Source organism: Schistocerca americana, chromosome 5, assembly GCF_021461395.2.
Source record: "Schistocerca americana isolate TAMUIC-IGC-003095 chromosome 5, iqSchAmer2.1, whole genome shotgun sequence".
NCBI lineage: Eukaryota > Metazoa > Arthropoda > Insecta > Orthoptera > Acrididae > Schistocerca > Schistocerca americana.
Window position 1 is genome coordinate 242,405,943 of NC_060123.1, and position 24,168 is coordinate 242,430,110.

The 24,168-nt window shown below is 38.6% G+C and overlaps 1 protein-coding gene across 1 annotated transcript in view; it reads left to right on the plus strand.

Moving 5' to 3' along the window:
- The window catches only part of LOC124616790 (gamma-tubulin complex component 6), a 254,299-nt gene that overhangs the window by 150,565 nt on the left and 79,566 nt on the right, over positions 1-24,168 (plus strand). The window contains exons 10-12 of the mRNA XM_047145205.1: positions 17,484-17,703; positions 19,216-19,450; positions 19,733-19,925. Coding sequence (XP_047001161.1) covers positions 17,484-17,703; positions 19,216-19,450; positions 19,733-19,925 — 648 coding nt within the window. The remainder of the gene's footprint in view (positions 1-17,483; positions 17,704-19,215; positions 19,451-19,732; positions 19,926-24,168) is intronic.

Here is a 24,168-nt window from a genome sequence, read left to right on the forward strand (position 1 = left end):
TTAATAATTATTTGAAATTCAGTGATTAGAGAATTGAAATATTTGCAGCAGTTGGTGCTCCACAGCTTGTAGATATCAAAAGTCATGTTGTATCTCCATCAGCAGCTATGAAAACTTTTATCATTGCTATCAGTTACAATTGTCACAAATCATCATCAGACATAGAAAGCTTTTCAATCACAGCCTCAATGTGGATATGTCCGTTCAACTCTGTCCCACTCTACAAGACGTTATCTACAGTGTGTTTGAAAGTCCCCATTCATATGTCTAAACAGTGGCTAATATATATGAGTACTGACATAAACACTGGACAAGTGGATCTATGTGTGCACCACCATACCTGACACTGAGATCTAAGTATCTCCATGTCCTCTTTGATATCTTGTGGAGCATCTCAGGAATTATGTTTTAAAAGGCTTTCCCAACACTTTTGTGCAGTTCTTCATTAATGTTGTATTAACATTGGGCCACATGGTGCTTGATTATTCCCCATAATGGGTTGTCTGGCATGTTAAAGATTGGTTTTCATAGTGCCCATTTCAGTGTGGTTCGACTAGTTACTGAACTATGTCTAATCCTGTGGTCTCAAAAGTGTTCATCAAGGAAATCACACTCAAATAGCAAAATGTGCTGGACCGCCACCCCACTGTAACCGCATGTGGTCCACGATTCCTTTGTCTTCAAACAGAGATATTAACTTTGTACCCTTCAAAAAAATATGCTCTTAACAAGTACTGTGATGACATCTCGTCCTGTGTATTGTGAGGTGCAGCTCTTGCACATAATGGGGATTTCATTTAAACCAGAAAAATCTACTACTACACTGTGAATTTCAGTATATCACACATTTGCCAGAAAGTAACAATCTTGAGCAACACAGCATTTGGACATTCTGTGAACAAAGCATGGCAGGCTGAAACTCACTGTTCTGTGTTTTTGTCAGGAAAGGAAAATGGCAGACGTAAAGCAGCCAAGAAGGCTTGTCACAATAACAGATAGTTCATTATGCCAACCCCATACATGGTTACGCCTCACTGTTGAGGTACAAATCATGCATGGACAGGAAGAAGCATGGCCAGAAATGACAGATGATAAGCTGCATCTAGTAAAGTCAGCAAGACATACTATTACTTGTTTTATGACATTTTAACCACATCCATTCCCACTAATTTTCATAAAGCCACTGTTAACCTTGCCACTGAGTGCCCATAAACTGCAAACACACACACACACACACACACACACACACACACACACACTCATTATTATCGATAATTTTTTCACGAACATCAGTCTACTAATAAGTCGTTTTATTTTTGAATTTTTGTTGATGTGGTCATATAGTGTTGAGAATTGATTTCAGCAGGTACTGCTCAGTTGATTGCTCAACATTGGAACACATTACCTCTTGTAATTTCTTACATCTGCTTTGGGGCCTGCTGTTGACAGATCTCTGAAACAAAAGGACATTTCTTCTAATCAAGTGGGGTTGCATTACAAGGTGGGGCCTTGCCGAAGTGATCTCTAAATGTACTCATTATCTTTCTCAGTTTTTGCCCTGTCTGTGCACAGTGCTTTTTGTCAGCTTCAAAACAGGAACACAATAAAACACTTATTTAATACCCCAATTGTACAAAGTCTAGAGGTGTGCTGGGGCTTCTTGCACACACTGTAGAATGGGTCTGAACTCCATATGTTTACTCAGAGAAACTCTGATCACAAAACTTCATGTGGCTGATGATGATTTTTGACAACTGGAACTGATAGTAATAATAAAGATTTTTCATACCAGCTGATGTTGGAAAATGAGATTTTCAGTAAATAAGAGAATTGTTTTTCAGAAAAGAAGGGGATGAAGATGTAATATAGAAAAAGATATGGCTAATGAGAAGATCAAGATGAAAAGTTTCTTGTTCTGGCAGAGAGATGGTGTTGATATAAATGTTTTTTTTTTATGTTGATACATGTTGCACAATAATTCAAGTCAAGTGTCAGTTGGTGTGCAGAATAGTCTGTTCATATGTTTTTTTCCAAGTAATCATATTGAGAATGTTTTGGTTACGTGGTTAAACTAGAATATCCTGTGGTAATAAAATTCTTCAGTTTGTTTTATCATAAAAAGAACTTTATTAAAAGACAGCAGATGTATGTATGTGACTATATTTCATCATCTTCAGCCGCTAAGAAAAGAGTGAGTGAATTCAGATGTGCCATACGTCTCTTGAAGATGATCCGTATAAAGTCTGGCCCATAACTGCAACCATATAATTATGAAAACATTTAGGTGTTTCACAATATAGAAGTGGGTAATTGAGAATTAAAGGTGTATGAAATAGCAATTAAAGATATATGAAATAGCTAATAGCACATATGAGGTTGGTGCGTAACTTCGTAGGGTTTCTGTTTTGCATGTTAGTATTCTGGTTGCTGTGAGTTTATTTATCAATTGGTCATTTTGTATTTGTAGTTCATTATTGCCATTTGAGTTTACATATTGTCATTTTGCCATGTGCAGATAGTGAGTAGAGCTGTGAATGCTAGGAAATGGAGTGCCAAGTGGAGGAATTGGAACATTTCCAACATATACTTCTGTTTGAGTTTAGTGGAGGGATGAAAGTGGCAGAGGCAGCTAGAAACATTTACACCATATCTGGGGATAATGTCATTGAACAGAGCACAGCAGGAAAATGATTTTCTCATTTTAAAGAGGATTGTTTTGAAATTAGTGATTCTCCACATTCAGGAAGACCTTTGAAGTTTGATGAAGATCGTTTAAACACATTAATCCACAATGATCCACATCAGTGTACTCAAGAACTGGCAAGTCTCATGAACTGTGATCATTACACCATTGTGCAACTTTCGCATTCAGTGGGGAAGGTTCAAAAATCAGGTACGTGGGTACCACATGCTCTAAGCCAAAATCAGAAAAATTAGTGGTTGGCCATATGTACATATCTGCTTGCTCATCATAAATTGGCTCAAGGACAATAGTGACCATCCCTATCCTGTATTGTTACTGATGATGAGAAGAGGTGTCTTTATGCTAATATAAGGAAGAGAAAGGAATGGCTGAACCCAAACAAAGTAGCAGGTACAAAGACCTGCACGCATCCACAAAAGACAATGTTACGAATGTGGTGGAACAATGATGGTGTGGTGCCTATGAATTGCTTCCCCAAGATGCAACCATCACTGCTACCATTTATTGTCAATAACATCTCGCAGACACAATCCAGGAACAGTGACAAGGAAGACTGTGCGAAGTGTTGCTACTCCACAATAATGCCTGCCTGGATTCTGCTAGACTGATGAAAAACGCTATGCAGGAGTTAGGTTGGGAAGTCATTCTGCAAACACCAGTAACAATATAGGATAGGAATGGCCACTATTGTTCTTGAGCCAATTTATGACGAGCAAGCAGAGACTTACATGTGGCCACCTGATGATTTTTCTGATCTTGTGGCCTCAGATTTTCACCTTTTTCACTCTCTATTGAACGAACTTCAAGGAACTTCCTTTCCGTATGAAAACACACTTCGAACACTGCTCTATGAGTTCCTTACCTCAAAACTGAGTGATTTTTAGAGTCGCGGAATTAGAAAGTTACTCCAGCATTGGCAGAGTGTTGTAAATAGTGAAGGAGAATATATTATTGATGACTAAAGTCTCTGTTATGTGTATCTGTTGTGTTTATTAAGCTTATGGAAAAATGCTGTGAACTTATGCACCAACCCAATATATACAAGAAGATATAGTATGACTCACTTTATATCATGAATTAAGTCTGAGAAAGCTTGGAGTGAGGTGATTAACTTGCTTACTGAATGCATTCTGAAACGAATGTCTCAGAAATGATTGAACCATTTTAAAAATAAGTGTGCCAGTTTGTCACTGTAGTTGAGAGATGCACCCACCACTGCTCACCAGAAATAGAACAGAAATCAAAGCAGGAGGTTGGGCCTTGTTGTGTATCACCAAAAAAGGCGAAGTCAGTTTAATCTGTCCTAAATATTATGGTAAGTGTTTTATGTGATACAAAAGTTGTTCTTATTATTTCACTTCCAAGAGGAAAAACAGTAACTGATGAATACTACACAACCCTTCTGGATCTATTGGATGAAAGCAACAGTAGAAGAGTTGTGGATTGCAGTGATCCACAATAATAATAATAATAATAATAATAATAAACAATATAAAGGTTGGGGTAAAAGTCATTGCAACTGCCGTTTTTCTTGCAGATATGTGTGCAGATCACAAAGTGCTGTTTTTCATGGAGAAGCTGAACAGGTGTAGTGTGCACTCACAACAGATGGCTCTGTGTCATGCGAGATGGAAGTAACGTGTGTTAAGCAGTGCACATACATCAAAATAGCCATGAGAATGTCACGGTGAATTGGTGGAAGTGCTTGGGAATAATGCCCTCATTATGTGTGGGACAAATTGCCAGTGTGTGGCCTGACATGGCATTTGCCATCATAAAGCAGCTTCTGGAGGAAGGCAGATGATGGACACTATTGGAGTTAGAGGGGGCAAGTGGACAGGATATTGCGAATAGGGCTGCAATTGCGCAAAATTGCATCACAGTGCGTACTGCATGAACTGACGGAAGTTCAACAATGAGTGAGATATGCAATATGCTCTGACCTCTTAGCACACTGACAACAGGACAGCGACCAGTTCTTGTCATGAATAATTGGATTGATGAATTTTGGGTTAGGGCATATGAATTGGAATTCAAAGGTCAGTCTGGGGAATGGTGACTTGCCAGATTACCAAGACACTAGAAGTTCCATCAGAATGCATCACTTGTGAAATTCATGGTGTTCATTGCGTGTGGCATCTGGGTTGTCATTGTGTGCCACTTTGTCCCACATGGCAGAGCAGTGAGTGCAGAGTACTACAGAGACTTCCTGGTGTGACAGGTATGATGTGGAATTTGGAACTAATGTCTGGATCTTGTGGACAGTGCAATCATACTGCACGACAATGCAAAACCACACTAAACAGCGTTTGTATGGCAGCAGGTGCGATGCTGGGAATAGGAAGAATTGGAGCACTAGGAAAGGTAAAGGAAACACCATGTGGTAGGTGTTTGAGACTTGAGAGGTGCAATGCTGTGCAACAACAGATGACCTGACTCAGACATGGTGTGACAAATTATGATGCAGATGGTACTCAGCACCTCCCACATCATTGGCAGTGTATGATGAACATTGCAGGGGACTACTTTGAGAGCCCTTAGGTCCAGTTGGTCACGTCAGCTAATGTGTGCTGTGCTGTAATCAATTTGCATCATGAAACCAGTATTTTCCTATACACTACCACAGTAAATATGTGAAGCACAATGTTAATGTGTTCTTCAGTGTCCACACACGTATTTCCCACCTCATCCTTTCATCTGTATGTGTTGCATTTTCCAACCCAGCTGGTAGCTTCAATAAAGAAAAAAAAAATAGAAGAAGAAGTTGCATTGATTTAGGCCCTACCCTCATAATTGTAGTAGTAGCAATGAAGATGCTTCATACTGTGGTTTGTGCTATGTACTAGCTGATTACCCAGTGTGATATACAAACTATAAAGTAAAATCTTTACAAAATCGATTGGTATCAGTATTTATATGTCATTACATTTCCATCTCTATTCACATTATGACCAAAGAATCCAGTATGTACTTTTGATGTATATGTCACACTGGTTTGCAGCATTATTACGAACTATTTATGCCTCCTGCCGGGACATAGGGTCACTATGCACTGTTTAGCCAAGCAATATGTTGCTTCTTGTTGCTCGAGTCATTGAACATTTGTCTGATGTAACATGATGTTGACAAACTCTAATTCCAGAATAAAATATACCGAATTGTGAAATGTTCTTGATGTTGTTCTTATGTCTTTGGCAACTTTTGTACATTTTTCATTATGTGCAAGATAAAATACTTTACTGAAACTTGTTAAAAATGTTATACATTGTTGTAGGTATGTTCTGAATTATCTTTTGTTATCTTAGAGTAACAGTCTTCATTTTTGTTGAATTAATAGTCAGTCTCAACACAGTGTCTTCAGTTTTAATTTCATTGTGCATCCTTTATATCAAGCGACCGAAAATTGATACACAGTAGTTATTAAAAAGTTACATATTCTTCCCTTAGCTGCATAAAAAATAAAGTGCATCTGAGAAGCTGTTTGTCAATCAGTAGGTAGTCGTATTTCCATTTTTTATTTGGTCCATTAAATCTTAACATGTACAGCACAGCACACCAGATACTGAACAGTTCACTGCAGTTATATCTTCATGTTTACATTAATGAATATAGTTTTTTCAGCTCTGAGTTAATTAAACCACTTTAACTAAAAAATTACAGCTGAAAATATGAATAAAGTGATATTATTGATTACAGCCTTTGTGTGCTACAAGTGAACTAATATTAATAATTACAGTCTTTACATGCTACAAATAGATAGTCATATTGACTCAATATTTTTGTAAGTGATAAAGAATGTGGCTTATACACTTACCATAAACTTTCTTGGGCTTTCAAAGATTTTCGAGGAACTCTTCCAGATTATAAAAGCAATGTATTAATAGATATTCTTTTAACAGTGCTTTAATTTTTTTAGATGATTTATTACTTTAATTTCTTTTGGCAACTTATGGTAAATAATTTTAGCAAGATGCAATATTCCTTTAGGCACAAACTGGTTTTTATTTCTGGCATGTGACAGTTTACTGTTTGTGTCATGATGATAAAGATTTTCATTTTTTAGAATGACACTAGATTTTGTTGTTGCATATTACCTAATAAACATTCCACTTTCAGAGAGGTAAATACTTGGAAGACGAAGAATCCCCATCGTTTTAAATAGTTGTGTGCAGGGTTGTTCCTTTTTATTCCAGCCATGATTCTTGCTGTTGTTTTTTGCATTCTGGAGAGTTTTAGGCAGGATGGCAAATTATCGCAGAAAGTGATAACATGCTGCAGAACAGAACGTATATTAGCATAGTAAACAGCTGTTAGGCAGTACTTATGACAACAATATTCAGGCACATGGTACTTAGTCCCTTAAATATGCCGTCAGGGTGAGTACTTCCTCTAAGGTTATCTTGGCACCAGATCCCCAGAAATTTTGTGTCAGTTACACTTGCAATATCTGTGTCTGATATCTTAATTTTTATATCCTCTTCACTATTTCTCTTGACATCATGAAAATTAAGGCAAAAATAGGGTGGAACCCACGACGGAGCCCTGTTGTATACCATACTTTACTTCTTTGTAAGCAGAATAGTATCTGGTTGATTTATTATCTTCTTGAAGTTGTATTTCTGCTACTTGCTTGGAGCCTGTAAGATATGATCTAAGCCAGTTGTTAGGTGTATCTTTGATACCAGTACTACCAAGCTTCTGCAGCAGCAGGATATGGTCTGTGATGTCAGAGGCTTTAGACAGATCAAGGCACATGCCAGTTACTTTTTCTTCTCCACTATCAAGTTTTTGGAGCACTTCACTCCAAAATACACTAAACTCTCGTTAATCTGGTTAATCTCAGTAGTCCAGCCTGTCAGTAATCTGACCCACATCCAGCCTCTAGTTGCTCAAGCAGGAATGATGCAGATGATAATGAATTCTCATGTGCAACAATGTTGTTAGTTAATTGCAATGTTAAACTGTGCTTTACATATTTGAAATTGTGACTTTCTTTAGGGGTCAGTATTATGGCTTCTAAAATGAAACACATTGTACTAGACCTCAAGCAAAAACTCAAAATTAGAGACAAGTGCAACTGAGGTTCTTTGCAGAAAGCCATTGCTGCTGAGTACAGTGTTGGAAGAGCAACTGTTTATGACCAATCTTCAATAGATGAAGAGATAATTAAAAGCATATAGGGAAGATATGATGAAAGTGATGAAGAAGAGGACATAGGAGAAGAGAGCATAAAGGTATCTCACACCGCTGGTGCTGAAGATGCAGATATCTTCCTGGAGCACATTATGCAACAATAAGAAACATGCAAGACCAATGTAATGCCTGTAAAGCCATTGTGTGATAAAGCGCGTCACGTATCTTCGTTGCAACAACTAAAAATTTGGGACATGTTTCATAGTGAGTGGTGCTACTGTATGTGTACACACTGAGGAACTCAGTTTTATATGAAAATGAGTGTATCTTTGGATTTAACACAGTGTAATCTATATGTGTTTCACTAAAATTAAGACTCTCTCAATAATCTGGCACTTTTGCTAATTCAACACCCATACGTGTGAAGAATGGCTGGATTATGCAGTCTATTCTATTACTGTCTCTGTTGATCAGCCATTCTGGAAACCTTGTTGGACTGTGGATAATATGTTACTCTCTTCTGGAAAATCTAGCAACCTCTTATGAATTTTTTTCAGGTATTCATGAAAATATGGATACCAAAGCTGTAGGTCTGTAATTGGTGATGTCTACTTTGTTACTATTTTTGGACAGTGGCTTGAGTTTCACTATCTTTAAGCAGAAGGAAAGATTCCAGTTGTGAATGAAGTGTTGAAAAGGTGGACTGATAGTGCTGCAATGAGGTCACCTGCATTTCTAATGACATAATATGGAATCTCATCCGTACCTGTCGAAAATTTTGTTCTTAACTTTCTAATTGCCATTATAATGGGAAGAAATAGGGAGTCAAGATTTCTATTTAGATTTGCTAGTGATGTGATAGAATTGTTATTCAAATATTTTATATCTCAGAGTAGTTGTTCATTATTATTTGAGAAGTATGTATTAAAAGCACTGGCTACTTCATCTGGATTAGTAATGTGTTTGCCATCATTGATTGTCTAGCTGGAAGTCTACCTTCTTTTGCAGGGGGGGGGGGGGGGGGGGGGGCAGGCAGGCTAATTTCCTACTTGCTGTTTGCTGTCTTCCAGATGGCTTTCATTTTGTCCTTGGCCATTATAATTGGTAATCATTTGTCATTTTTTTTAGCTTCGTTTAGACTTTGTGGAGCACTGTCTCATAATTGTTGAAATACCGATTCTTCAATAACATTTTGTGTTTTCGATACTTCATAAAGTCTCATCTTTCCACCACAGGATATTTTAATGCCTGTTGTCAGCCAAGAAACATTTCTTTTACTAGTTTTGAACTTTTGGTTTTTATCTGGAAATGAAATATTGAAATACGTGAGAATAATTCCACGAACATGTCAATTTTTTTACATGTGCCTTCACAGTTGTACATTTCGTTCCATGTTCGTTATTTTTAGTAAGTACCTGTGGTTTTCTAAGTTTTGCTTGTTAAAATTTCTACCTTTTCTTGTTATTTGTTGTTCAGTATTGCCAGTAGTCTGTGTTCGGAATTCAATAAATTGTGCACAGCCCGCATCTCGTGGTCGTGGGGTAGCGTTCTCGCTTCCCACGCCCGGGTTCCCGGGTTCGATTCCCGGCGGGGTCAGGGATTTTCTCTGCCTCGTGATGGCTGGGTGTTGTGTGCTGTCCTTAGGTTAGTTAGGTTTAAATAGTTCGAAGTTCTAGGGGACTGATGACCATAGATGTTAAGTCCCATAGTGCTCAGAGCCATTTTAAATTGTGCACAATAATCACTGAAACCTGTATTTTTATTTCCAGTTTTGTATAAATATTTATCTGTATTTAGAAGTACCTGATCTATAATACAGCTGGATGATTTAGTGACTCTGGGAGGGGATTTAAAGGTCATGTGTATGTTGTAAATTTGTAACAAGGCCTCAACATTCAATCTGTCTTTTGAGTTCTTGTTGAAATCTGTGTTAGTCACCACACATCATAATTGTTTTACTAAACATTTTTATACTATGAAGTGGCTTCTCAAGATTTTCAAGGAAAGTAGTTATGTTTCCATCTGAGCATCTCTCTGTACGGATAACAATTATATTTAAATTAGTTCTGTAGCATAAATTTTGAAGTCTCTTTTCCTAGCTGTTCAATGAACCTTAAGCAACAGGGTTTGATGTCTGCTTTAACATTGATGCTTGTTCCTCCATACCTAGTGGTATTTCTTAAAAAAAAAAAAGTGATAACATATTTTCTGTTAACCAATGTAGTTATTTTCCACTATCTTCCATTATCACACTATAATTGTTTGTGCACACACGTTTTGGTTTACTTACAGTTCCTTCCACCAAATTTTTGTGAGATGGCTTTATTCCTTCTTCTTCTTCTTCTTCTTTCTTTCTTTCTTTTTTTTTTAAAGATTTTACTTCCTGAATGCAGTTTTATTCTGTCACTGTTTTCCACTTGCCTGTGGATCCAGTTTTAGAGTGCCGATTATGAATTGTAAACTGGTCATACATTCATTTAGCTTTGATGTCTCATCCTTACAATTCCCACATGCTTTCTGTTTTCCTATAAATTTCACTTTCTTACATGGAGATATATGATTTATTTTTATACTGCCCACTATATTGTCTATATTGTGTATCTCACAAACACTTGGTCTAAATAATTTAGGAGTAAAGAAGACCCCACACACTGAATAGTAGAAGATAGTAGGAGCATTAAGTCATCGATCTGCACACACGAAAGAGGTAGAACAGCTGCTAGCTTTTGAGATAATCCTTTGCTGAGCTAGAGTACGTACACACACACACACACACACACACACACACACACACACACACACACCACCTATGCCCCCACATTATGACGCATGGACTCAAAATACCGAGATAGCATTTTGTCAGATGGCTAGAGTTGGATGGGGGTCTGTCGGGTGGGATGTGTAGAGGGAGAGGGAGATGGGAGGCAGGGAGAAGGGTTGGGGATGGTTAGCCAATAGTGGTATCAGAGCTGGTAGGGTGCAGTCCACGATGAAAGTGACATGGAGGTGTGGATTGGATGACACGACAGAGGAAGGGGAAAGTGTTGGGTGCCAGTACAGGGATAGTGGTTTAACACAGGAGGAGGCTAGGAGGACTATGGGAGCAAAAGATGTATTGCATGGATAACTCCCGTCTGCATAGTTCAGAAAAGCATAGCTGATTTTCATGTAATTTTTGTATGTAATGTAAACTTGGATAACATGCTAACTTCTACAGGTATGCATTATATATGCATAGGTGAACAGCACTAACCTGTGGAAGAAGCAAATCTGATGTTATATATGAGGTTTTGCATGCAGAAACCTCCATCAGTAACTAAACGAATGCTCATCTTTTTAATAACTGTTCGGAAATGTCTCAAATCTAATCTCACATTTCTTTCCTAGATCCATCCCTGATAATAAGCAAACTCGCAGCTACTGAAAGTGTTGCCATTTATAGCTTCAGAATTGATTCCAACCAAAACAATCTTCCTGCAGACCATGTTTCCAGCATAATTGTAGTGATAGTTCATTGTAATTACCTACAGAAATCTTCATCAGCTGTCAGACAGACAAAACTTTCTACCATGATGCCTCAAAATTGAAACCCAGCATTCCCTACAGTGCCTGCTTATATCTTTTGAGCCATGCCAAAAACTTTCATCTGAATCTACCTTCCTCTAAATCCTCACTACACTCTGTGTACTCTCCTCTTACTTGCCCCTCAAGATTCGCAAACTCAGTTAGGTGGGTTAGCTTGCTGTTACTTATTACTACACCCATGTAAACTATATCTGTACCAGGTCACTATTAAACTTGCTTTTGAGTCCCATAAAAGCACAAACACATACTATTGTGTTCTTAAGGCTCAGAAACTGTACCGCACAGGCCATAGCTTACTCTTTGCAGTAAGGACAGTCAATAGTCCTACCTCTACGTTTCCACTATTACTGACCAATTACTGCCTGTTCCCTGCTTATCATTGTTAATGTAACTTGGCTAGACACCAACATGTGCCATGACCATTGCCATGTTGCTATCATACAGTACCTCTCCCAACCCTTACACCACTGCAAACCTACCACTTCTTTCTCATAAACAGATGTGCACCATATGTGTGGGCATTCAAATGGAACTCCTTTGCTAACTGTTTTGCAGGTCACACTCACATGAATTACTCCAGTTTATCAAAAATCCTGAAATCTCAAGTGCTTTATACCTATTAAGACGTCTTAACAGTTTGTCACCAATCAGTGACTACTTCACCATTAATAGCTGCCAGCAATTCCCTTCCTAAGAGCCTTACCACCAACAAATAATACATATCCTCTCCAACTAATATGTAGAATGTTTCAAAGTGCCTTTTAGAGACACACGTTATCCTTCCCACTTGTCTGTAAACCTCCCTGTGTTTCTAATACATCACACACAGCTGCTAATCAGTCACAAGGAGGCATCTTTCTTAATTCGAAGTCATAACATGGACTCGATTAATGTCCTCAAAATCTCCCAAGTGAAATTTACAACCTACACAGCAAATGGAACATCTAGGCAATCTGTATGTGAATCCTGCTCCTTACCCTATGCCCTATATGGATAGTGAACAACCTCTATGTGGCCTTTCCTATGCTCCTATCCATTACCTTAAATTTTAGTCCTGTTACAAATACATCTTTTCCAGTAAGAGCAGGGCCACTTGAAAAAGCAATTATTACACAGATTTCTGTTTGGTGTGACCAATAAACAACTCTGTACTCATATGAACAAGAAGTATCATACACATCCTTCTCTTTAGGATGTGGCAAACTTGAACAACGGTGTTGCAGCTGATTTCATGCATGCCCTCTGTCATCCTCAAGCCTACACTATATTCTTGGAATTACAGGTTGCTCTTCGGGAACATTTGTAGATACCTTTCCTTGAGGTCATGCAGTGCTCATGGCTGATACGCCCACTAAACCCACTAGGCAGAACAGGTAATAGGATTGTGGAAAGGGCCAAAGGTTGAGGTCTGTTTCTCCTTCTAATTATCATTTATTGTAATTTAATAACCTTTACAACCAAAGCGGCACATAGCCGGACCTTTACCGAATGCAACTCTTTCACGGCTGAAGGCCTCCAACCAAGAAATCTTAACAAATCAATAAGATAAAAATCCAGTTAAGATAGCAATAAAATAATTAAAAAAAAAAAACAGCAAACATATGTAAAGTGCAATACAAATGGCTAAGGGCCACAATTAAATTTCAAAATTTCAGAATATATTACCATAGACTTTTAAAGGCAGAAGGCCAGAATGTTTAACAACAAGAAATCTTAAAAATCAACCAGATTAAAATGTAATTAAAGGGACAAATCAACTAAATTAAAAATCATATCACGGCTACGTGGGAAGCCTTAAGGCTAAGCAGATAGAACATAAATATGCAAGGTGCAATACCAATGGGTGAAGGCCACAATTAAGTTTCAAAATTTTAAAATATATTACCATAATCTTTTAAAGGCAGAAGGCCGCAATGTTTAAGCATTAAAGACAAATTTAAAAATTAATTTTGCAAAATTTTTAAGAAAAAAAAAATCGTAAGCCTTGAATTTAAAATAGCTGACAACAGCACTCAGAAGCCTCCAGGGAGGTTGGTCTGCCCTTGTTCACTTAGGTGAGACAGGTGGTGAGCCCAACTATACTTGATCTGTCAGAACACTACCGAGGGACAGCCACGGACCAACCGACACAACGACTTGCTTGCCACCAATCGGTACATGAGAACTCAAACACAAAATGTTACAGACGTAATTATCCACAGTCAAATTTGTACAAACACTCGGTGTTGCTCACAGGAAAACCTCCCAAACAGCGAACCACTGAAACGAACCACAACATGAATGAATGAGGCTTGGGTACTTAGAACACCACTCAACTTTGACGTCCTGGGATGGTGGACCATGAAGCTCATAGTGATTGGACAGCTCCACACACACTCCGACAGTGCGCGGTGACCGGCAGCGGACCCAGCGACTGCACCGCACAGAGATATCCTCCCTGGTCCGCAGCAACCGACCGACTGCCGCTGATCGGTCTGCGACTGCTGCTCCATCGCGAGTGCACTGCTAGCAGGCACACAAAGGTGGAAATAGTGACTCGGACCCAACCTTGCAGAGGAGATGCACCCACTGGCTAAACGACATCCCTGCACTAGGAAAGGAATGACCCAAGTTCCACAAGATGGTAATTGAAGGGGTCCAGAAGCACTCGGAGAACCAGTTACACATTGCCCGATGAGACGACCGACAACTCAGAGACAGTACGCCAACAACATTTAAAATAACTTGTCAAAGGAAATAATGCCAACTACGCACACAACCTGACAAACACTTGCACAAAGACCTGAACGATACCCAACAGTAACTAAGCACACACAAGGACAAATGTGGAGTCGATGCGCACACACACACACACACACACACACACACACACACACACACACACACACACACACAGAGCTGACTCATGAACTATCGGCGAGCCTAAACGCGTCGTTGAGTAGGACAACCGACCGACGATCCACCAAAACCGTGGCCCGTCTCAAGTGATGCGTGTCGGCAGTGGTCGGGTGAGCCATGTCGACGCAGACCTCACTGCTGCTCCATCCCGACTGCACTAGTGCCGCATTGCAACTCCCCGACTGGCAGGTCCAGACTGTGCTCCTTCAAAAAGAGTAGAAGACAGTGGCCGAGAAATGCCAGAAGCAAAACACTCGGTCGGACCCACCCCTGCAGAGGAAACACGCCCACTAGCTACTCGACATCCCTGCCTCGGGAAGAGACTGACCTAAGTCCGGCAAGACGACAAATTCACAGCCATTGCTAAGCCAGCAAAGAAAATAGCAAGATACCCGCTCAGACTTCAACAATGCAGAGGAAACATGCCCCAGGCAATCGACATCCCTACACAGTAGAAGGCACCGACCTAAGCCTCACAAAATGACCAAAGTTGAAGGGACTATTCGTAGCTGACAACCAAACAGCTACCACTACCTTAAGACCAGAAGGTAATGTCTGAACTTATCGCATTATCAGTGCCCGCACTCGATCCAGCTAACTGTCACCAGTTTGGCTTCCCTCTAGAAGACAAATAATGTCTTCAAGACCTTCAGTAGCCTTAAAGGAAACCGAATTGCCACTCCTGTCTCTCCGAGCACTGCCAACATGGTGTCAACTGGCTGCAGCATGGCAGCGCGTGAACGTGCTACCAATTCTGGAACACTGCCCTCCGTCGGTTGACTCCTTACTACCAGCTCGTAAACGAGATGGTCTCTTCTCAGCAGACCGATTCCCGGACACTGTCTGCCTGCCATTATCTTAATACCTGAAACAATGCAAACCAAATAATATGATGCCACAGACACAATAGAAACAAGAGTGAAACTGACCGCAACTAGGGGTTGGTAAGCACGAGCGTAACCACATTCTGCTACCATTGTTATGCCCGCCAAACCCGCTGGGCAGAACAGGTAACAGAATTGTGGAAAGGGCCAAAGGTTGAGGTCAGTTTCTCCTTCTAATTGTCATTTATTGTAATTTAATAACGTTTACAACCAAAGTGGCTCATAGCCGGACCTTTACCGAATGCAACTCTTTCACGGCTGAAGGCCTCCAAACAAGAAATCTTAACAAATCAACAAGATAAAAATCCAATTACGTTAGCAATAAAATAATTAAAAGAAACAGCAAACATATGCAAAGTGCAATACAGATGGCTGAGGACCACAATTAAATTTCAGAATGTACTACCATAGACTTTTAAAGGCAGAAGGCCAGAATGTTTAACAACAAGAAATCTTAAACATCAACAAGATTAAAATGCAATTAAAGAGGCAAATCAAATAAATTAAAAAACATATCACGGCTAAGTGGAAAGTCTTAAGGCTAAGCAGGTAGAACATACATATGCAAGGCGCAATACCAATGGGTGAAGGCAACAATTAAGTTTCAAAATTTTAAAATATATTACCATAATCTCTTAAAGGCAGAAGGCCACAGTGTTTAAGCTTGAAAGATAAATTTAAAACTTAAGAATTTTTAACATTGCAGCATGTCAGCAATTGTGAATAATTTAATGATTATAAAGAATCTGCCTCGATTGCAAATAGAAATCGGCTGTTGACCTAGGTTTTGGGGTGGATAACTAAGCCTTCTTCGGAACACACTAAAACTACAATCTGCCTAAAGCGACATTGTCCAACATTAATACAGAACACCCAAAAGGGCAAAAGACTCGCATAAATTGTACCATGTCAATAGCTGTACTTAGCTCAAACATCAGAAGTGTGCTTCCTCACCCCAGCCAATGTTCTGTGGGCCACAGGCTCTTAGGTAATTGCATGGTGGCAATGGTCAGGCAAGCCATGTCGAAGCAGACCTCACTGCTGCTCCAACCCGACTGCACTAGTGCCGCATTGCAATTCCCCGACTGGCAGGTCCGGACTACGCTCCAGATGCGATCCAACTGACTGGCAGACCCGAACCCACAACCTGAACTCTCTTACGACAGACAACGACCAGGAAGTAATAGCAGTCAAGCAAAGATACTACGAGAGGGGATATACCGATACACACTGCTAGCGCTGGTCACGGTCAGGCAGAGCAGCAACTCAGTGACAGTAATAATTTAAATTAATGTAGTGAGGTGGAAGTACATTAAAAACAGGGTGTAAAATACATGATGGGCGGAACCCAACCCACGCACGGCTCAGCTGCCACAGTTTTTGCTAGTCCCTGTTCTATACCTGTGTCTGCCACTCTCCTAGTCTCCAACACCTTACTGTGCATGTGGGTGCTCATGTTTCCTTCTTATATCCTTCCTCCTAACTTCATCATGTTTTTCTGTCTTCAGTTTTAATTTTAGACCCCCCCCCCCCCCCCTCTCCCTCCCTCCCTCCCTCCCTCTCTCCCTCTCTCCCTCTCTCTCTCTCTCTCTCTCTCTCTCTCTCTCTCTCTCTCTCTCTCTCTCTCTCTCTCTCTCTGATGTGCACTCACTATCCCTCCCCATCCCCTATCCTCTTATCCTGTTTTTAGAATGACTTATCATTTGTTAAATTCTGACTACTGTTATAATGACCAACAGCAAAAGTTATTCTTCAAATAATATAAGTTACATCGGTCTTTGGTTCTATGGCCACTTACAAAAACTCACGATGTTTCATTAAATAAATTCTTTGTTATTTCATGACATTTACTGTATTAAGCCACTGTTAATCACTTTTAAATGTGTAATTATAACATTTACACATATTCCATGGCATCTGCTACTGGAAACTAGGAAGGTGGACAGGCAGGCTTGATTACAAAGTGTGATAGAACTTGCTAAACAAAAGTAACAGATAAGAAAAGTTTCTAATTGAAATCAGTGCTACATGACATTCTCAGAGAACTGTGTAACATACAGAAATTTGCCCACAATTGCAAGTTTTTGGAGCTCCAAAAAGCCGAAAAAGAGAAGTGGTAGATGATATTTATTATGTTTAAACTAATATAATTTTTCCCTGTTATTTATGGTAGATAAACTTATTTTATTTACTTTTTAACCACAGTAAAATTTTTGAGTATTCCTATTTGAAAATATATTGTTGAAACTGTATTTTAAAATTGGACCAATTGTTTGCAGGTATGTGGAGCTGTGGCTCTTTGAAGGTAAACTAGATGACAGCCAAGAAGAGTTCTTTATTTGTGTTCGACCAACTATGTCTCTGTCACGAACTCGTGATTATTGGAATTGGGCCTTTTATGTGAATAAGAAAGCAGTTCCAAATTTTCTATTGGGACTTGAACATGATATATTGGACTGTGGCAGAGCCATTAACCTACTCAGAATCTGCTGCCCAAAGGTCTGTGACACTATGTATTTGCCACAGGAATGAATGTTCTATAACATAGGCTTCTTTTAATACAATAATGGATATTCGTAGCTAGAGTAGAATTTTTTTGTTTACTTGCAGGTATATGTCTGCAGTCCTGGCACACTTTGAAACCCTCACACTACATCATTGTGGCATAGTGTTACTTGAACCAAAAGAAAATGGTGCGGCCTATTGATGAAATGAAGATGGCGTGCACCATTTTGTTGTGGCTTGTATAACAGCATACTGCAGTACTGTGACATGGGAATTCGGTGTGTAAAAGGACTGCAGACATGTACCTTCAGACAAACAAAAAATTAATTATGTGACATTACATTTTGAGATGATAATTAAACCTTTGGATGTTCCCTTTGTAACCTGAACGCTTTAGCTATCCTTCATTCTCACATTCTTTTTATTGTGCCCCATAAAGGAAGATAAAATAAATCTGTTCTAAACATGTTTCTTTTATCTGCTACTCTAATATATTTCTGTAGCCAATTTAGACTTGTTTCTGGAGCATATATTGGATTGCATTATCTATAACCTGCTTAATCACAAAAATGAGTCCTTTAACCCTCAAGTGGGTGCGCCGTTTTTCATTATGTGAGGGAGCATGCAACACTTTTTGTGCACATGTAAAGAATAGCTGTCTGTATGTTACCAAGGTAAACATGTATGAGCAAAATTACAGTTCTTTCTTCGTTTAATTAAACAGTAATAAAATAAGCTAACATTTTGTGAGCTAAACCACTGTTTAATTAAACAATAATGAAATAAACCTTTCATTGTATCACTCTGTTGCTACAAGCAGTTTTTACCCACACAAATGACCCACTCGAAGCATTAAACAGTGTAGTTGCATCGGATCCCGGCCAACTGCTTATTTGATTACCAGTTATCTTGTAGATAACTGCCTCGTGGTGGTGTTGTGCTGCTAGCTGCTTGCTCAGAATGTGGGGCATTTTCTTGCAAGGATTGTAAATTTTTTCTCATTTAGCTTGCTGTTTATTTTATATTACCGCTGCTCACTTGGACATATGACAACACTACTTATTAATGCATTAGCTGCAGCAATAATGAAAGAATTGGTATGGGCTCATAAGTGTAAAACAACAACAGAGCGGTACAAAACAGTGTTATTTGTGATAGGTGCACTTTATACACAGTTGCACCCACTCGAGGGTTAAAAACTAAAGTTTGAAATGTGTTAAATTGTATGAAAAGGAAAACTCACTTGGAAACTGTAGAATTACAAAAATATGCCTAGCTTTTAGAACTGTAAGTTTCGTCCTCAGGAAGGAAAGAGGAATATGTTGGGGAAGGTGAAAAGAAGGAGCAGACAGCTCAGACCACAAGTTGACATAGATCCAACTTTTGTGAAGGAGTTTTAAATACTTCTGATAGTGTTTATAATTTCATAGAAAATGTTACACTAATACAGAATCATGTTTTACCATCTTACATTAATTTGAATTCCTTTTCATTGCACAATTCCAGAATCCACTTCTCCAAGAGCTGGAAAAAGGAATCCCACATTTGAGACTTTGTGGAAGTACAGAACAGCTCAAGCAGTTAGAAGTTGAGTGCTTAAGATTTGAAGAAAGAGTTTCAGAAGCATGTGGTTTGACTGGCCTTGCAGCCAGGGACTTCCTTCTCAAAAGTCAAGCTGCAAAATCAGATCTGATAGATAAGGCTTCCGATGCCAGGCAACAACACGAGAAAAAAATTCTAGGTTAGGCAGTAAATTTCTTTCATTTGTTCTGTTACCTTTTATGGCAGTTTCTTGTAAAATATGTAATACATAGTAGATTTCTTAAGTAAAATAATGTCCAAATTTAATCACACTTTGGCTTTTATCCCATATGAAAATATAGGAATTACATGTTCCCAAACTTTCTCAGAGTTATTGTTTGTGATAACTGTAACAATTTTTAAAAAAATAACATATTTAGCCTGTCTCCCTTATTTGTAAACTTTTTAATGTTCTGATTATTTATGTACTGTATTTCAACAGCTGAAATAGAGGAGAAACGTGTTCAAAAAATTCATGATAAAAGGCAACAAATGGAACAGTTGCAGGCACAAATTATGGAAGCTAAAGAACACCGCTTAGCAGAACGCAGAAGACAACTAGCTGAGGATGAGGCATTAAGGCAACTAAATGAATATCAACAACAAGAGGAAAAGCGCATGAAACAACTGGAGAAGTAAGACACTGTTGATAAGTTACTATTATGAAGATGATTAAGGATGTACACAGAAAATTGTTGAATCTCACTGTGAAAAATAGTTTAAATCCTAGTAAAAGTTAGATTTTCAAACTGTACCTGATTGCGTTGGATGTTGAGCATTAGCTTGTGAGCCAATTTGACAAACTAGACATACCGGTAGTTCAGATCTGCGCACTGGAATAAAGCTATGTCCCTGTGTGTGAATGAGATTTTCCTGGTATATGCTACTATTGAAAAGTTCTTGTGTTTTCACCCTGGTGAAAACCCAGAAACCCAATAGCTATTCATCAGTTATGTCAACTCAGACATGGTTTTAAACACTTTTACCCAGATGTTTAGGACACTGACACCCTGTGTGTCTGTTGCAGCATAGGTTTACAGTATGCATATTGTTTAAATACATAGTCACACAGAATAGGATTTGAATCATCAAGAGAGTTATATCAAACAGAACTTTGCTTTTCAGCTTATAAGGCAGTGACATTTTGAGTTAGAAATTACCACCAAAACCTTACGTAAAATAAGGGGAAGACAACCTTCACCTGTAATGGGTCGATGCGTGGAGCACAGAAACACATAACGGAAAACATTTGCACTAGCTTTTGAGCTCTAGCTCTTTTTCTAATAATAGCACACAACCACACAGACACCCAAACACATACTCCCGTGGCCACGGCAAAACTCACTGCATGCTTGATTATATAGAGCTCCACCTGAACTGACTTTGTTGCTTGTGGGAATGTAGTTGCTTTCTATACATATTGTCCCAACAGGATGGTTGTGCTTCCTGGAAATGATAGCATCTACTCAACAAATTCTTCTGATAGCCTACCATAGCATCAAACCAACAGAAATGTAATATTAAAAATAATAGACTGCCAAATATTTCTGAGAAGTTTAAGCTACATTCCATTGTGCTATGTAAATTATGAGCACAAAAGTGCTGAGTGATTGCCAATAGCATTGGAACTTCGTGCAACCATGACCTCCAGCAAGGATATTATTTCTCGCAGAGACATAATGCTTGTTTTTACTGAAGAGTGAAACAATAAATGGAAGTGTGGCACAGAAATAGTATGAAAAATGAACTTATCAGTGATGAATTCAGAGAAACAGCCACTTTTTATTGATATTCAATTCATTGACCTCACCTAAACACAACACAGCTGGTTTCAGCCAAATGTAATTAGCCTCTTAAAGTGTCAGTGCTATGAACATACAGATCGTTACAAGCTAAAGATGTGCATGAAAGAGAAATCTTTTACAGTGCTGACAATTGTGTAAACTATTAAGGTGATCACCTAGTCTGGATCTGAGAGTGCAAGACAGTCATCGAAGAAAAGAAGATATAGGAGATAATGAATACAAATCAAATGTAATATTATGAAAGCATGAGAATTTATCAGGTCAAAAATCGCCTGAGTTAGCTCAGATTTTCTGCTTCTGTGGTCAAAAAAGTCAATGGAAAGAATTCCTCCTCACAAATTCTATCATTAAAAATTGGTATGAACGTATGCATTTGTAAATGTTCATGCTAGTTGAGAGATTCTTGATCAGTTCCGAGGTGGTTTTGTCACACAAGCGGGAATGTCCATAAGCATGACAGTTTTAAAAACTTTTCTCCTTGATCAATTTCAAAATCCATGGTTGTAAATCCACAGGTTCAGTGTTTGAAAATTACATTGTTTTGGTGTCAGTTCATCAATTGAGAGAAATGCTGTCAGCTTGTTATAGGTTTATTTGTACAAACATCCATCACACTTGCAATACAAGCTGTGGGATTTAACATACTTAGAGTTTGATGTATATTCTTTGGCAAGCATGTTGCATCTCTTCTCTTGAGAAATTGTGAGCATGTTAGCCACAATAAATAACACACAAATAGAAATGTTGACCAAGAACAAAATGAGATACAGTATGTCCACCGAGGAGGCTACTGACCCCCCCGCCCCCGCCTTTCCTCCTAGTAGAGCAGAGCTCTGAGAATATGGGGAACTACCAGAGAACTCAAATGTCCAGCTGTCATACAAATTGGCTTCGGTAATTGTGTAGTTCAAAGGTTTTCCTAGTGAGGTGATGATGGAATAAGTGTTGCTGCCATATGCAGCTTATTGCATTTGGTGACCAAAGGAAGTAGCACTGCAGTGGTTGGTTGGCGGCAGGTAAAGCTGTCAAACGATGCTATGGTAGTTTTTTGGGCGACTAGTGAACCAGGTGCCACTTGAGCTGAATGCTGCTATGCTGTGCAGGTATCCGTAAATTGGTCAGAGACTGCACTTCATGACCCTCGATAGATTTTTGGCGATGAGTACTTCGCATTTTAAAGTTTTTATTTCTCTTCTTTTATGGCATTGATCTTAGATTGTGAAATCAAGCAGTTATTCCTTAACTGCGAAATGTCTTTTAGAGTATATACTGGAGGTTGAGATATCATCTTAATGTGTCCAGCTTCTATGGATTTACATGCAGTAGCTCAGATGAGGGGACAACATTTTGATTGCTCTTGTTTGCATTTGATGTCTGCTGCTGCAATTAAACTGTATGCCAGAGTTTCTCACTGTTGCTGCTGCATTGTCAGTAAGGTGCTCAAGGCAAAAAGTAGTCATCCATGTATGTACAAGGCAGTTGTTTGTGATGTATGTACAGTTGTTGGGATCCTTTAAAAACACTAGCCTGATTAGTTTAAGTAGCCTATCCATGCTGGACCATGGTGTTGCTGCAGCATTGCAATAGCAAGTGAATGGTGTGTTGCAGCCACTTGATTTTTTTCTCATAAGCTTACCAAAGCCCAGACCAAGTGGAGTGCTTACGATTGGAAATTTCACACAATGTACATGATAATACACCATTTCTGCCTATATGTGGAAGCAAAGCCTTTTGCATTTTACACAAACCCATTACTTTTGCTTTCACAATACTCAAGGAGACCTTATCTCCAAGGCAACTTTGGCAAATAAAATTTATCATTCAATTTATCACAGATGTGAAACATTTAAAAGGGGCTGACAGCCTGGTTGATGACTATTTTTTAAGGCTTAACACAATTTGTTATACCACTGATTTTGATAAATCCGCATCTGCACTAGCAATTGATGTGTGGTTGCAGGAACCTGTGGTGAGTAGAGACATGGGAATAAAGCTCAAAAACTGCCTTTAAGTGGATAAAAAAAGTCTATATGGTGTGATTCCTTATGTATAACCAACCTTCAGGACTGTTTGTGCCTGCTGCTTTTTGGTAGCAAGTGTTTGTCTCAGTGCAGAACCTCACTCACCTCAGAGCTAACAAAACAATTGAAATTATTAAGGAGAGATATGTTTGGCCAAGTATTAAAATCAGTTGTTCCTTGTTGATTAGAGCATGTGTTGTACCAAGCAGCAAAAGTAGGCCAGTGTGCACATAAGCCAATAGATCCCAGATTAGATTAGATTAATACTAGTTCCATGGATCATGAATACGATATTTCGTAATGATGTGGAACAAGTCAAATTTTCCAATACATGACATAATTAGGTTAATTTAACAACATACTTAAGTTAATATAAAAACTTTATTTTTTGTGTTTTTTTGTTTTTCTTAATTTTTTATTTTATTTTTTTTTATTTATTTTTTTCTTAATTTATATCTAAAAATTCCTCTATGGAGTAGAAGGAGTTGTCATTCAGAAATTCTTTTAATTTCTTCTTAAATACTTGTTGGTTATCTGTCAGACTTTTGATACTATTTGGTAAGTGACCAAAGACTTTAGTGCCAGTATAATTCACCCCTTTCTGTGCCAAAGTTAGATTTAATCTTGAATAGTGAAGATCGTCCTTTCTCCTAGTATTGTAGTTATGCACACTGCTATTACTTTTGAATTGGGTTTGGTTGTTAATAACAAATTTCATAAGAGAGTATATATACTGAGAAGCTACTGTGAATATCCCTAGATCCTTAAATAACTGTCTGCAGGATGATCTTGGGTGGACTCCAGCTATTATTCTGATTACACGCTTTTGTGCAATAAATACTTTATTCCTCAGTGATGAATTACCCCAAAATATGATGCCATATGAAAGCAATGAGTGAAAATAGGCGTAGTAAGCTAATTTACTAAGATGTTTATCACCAAAATTTGCAATGACCCTTATTGCATAAGTAGCTGAACTCAAACGTTTCAGCAGATCATCAATGTGTTTCTTCCAATTTAATCTCTCATCAATGGACATACCTAAAAATTTG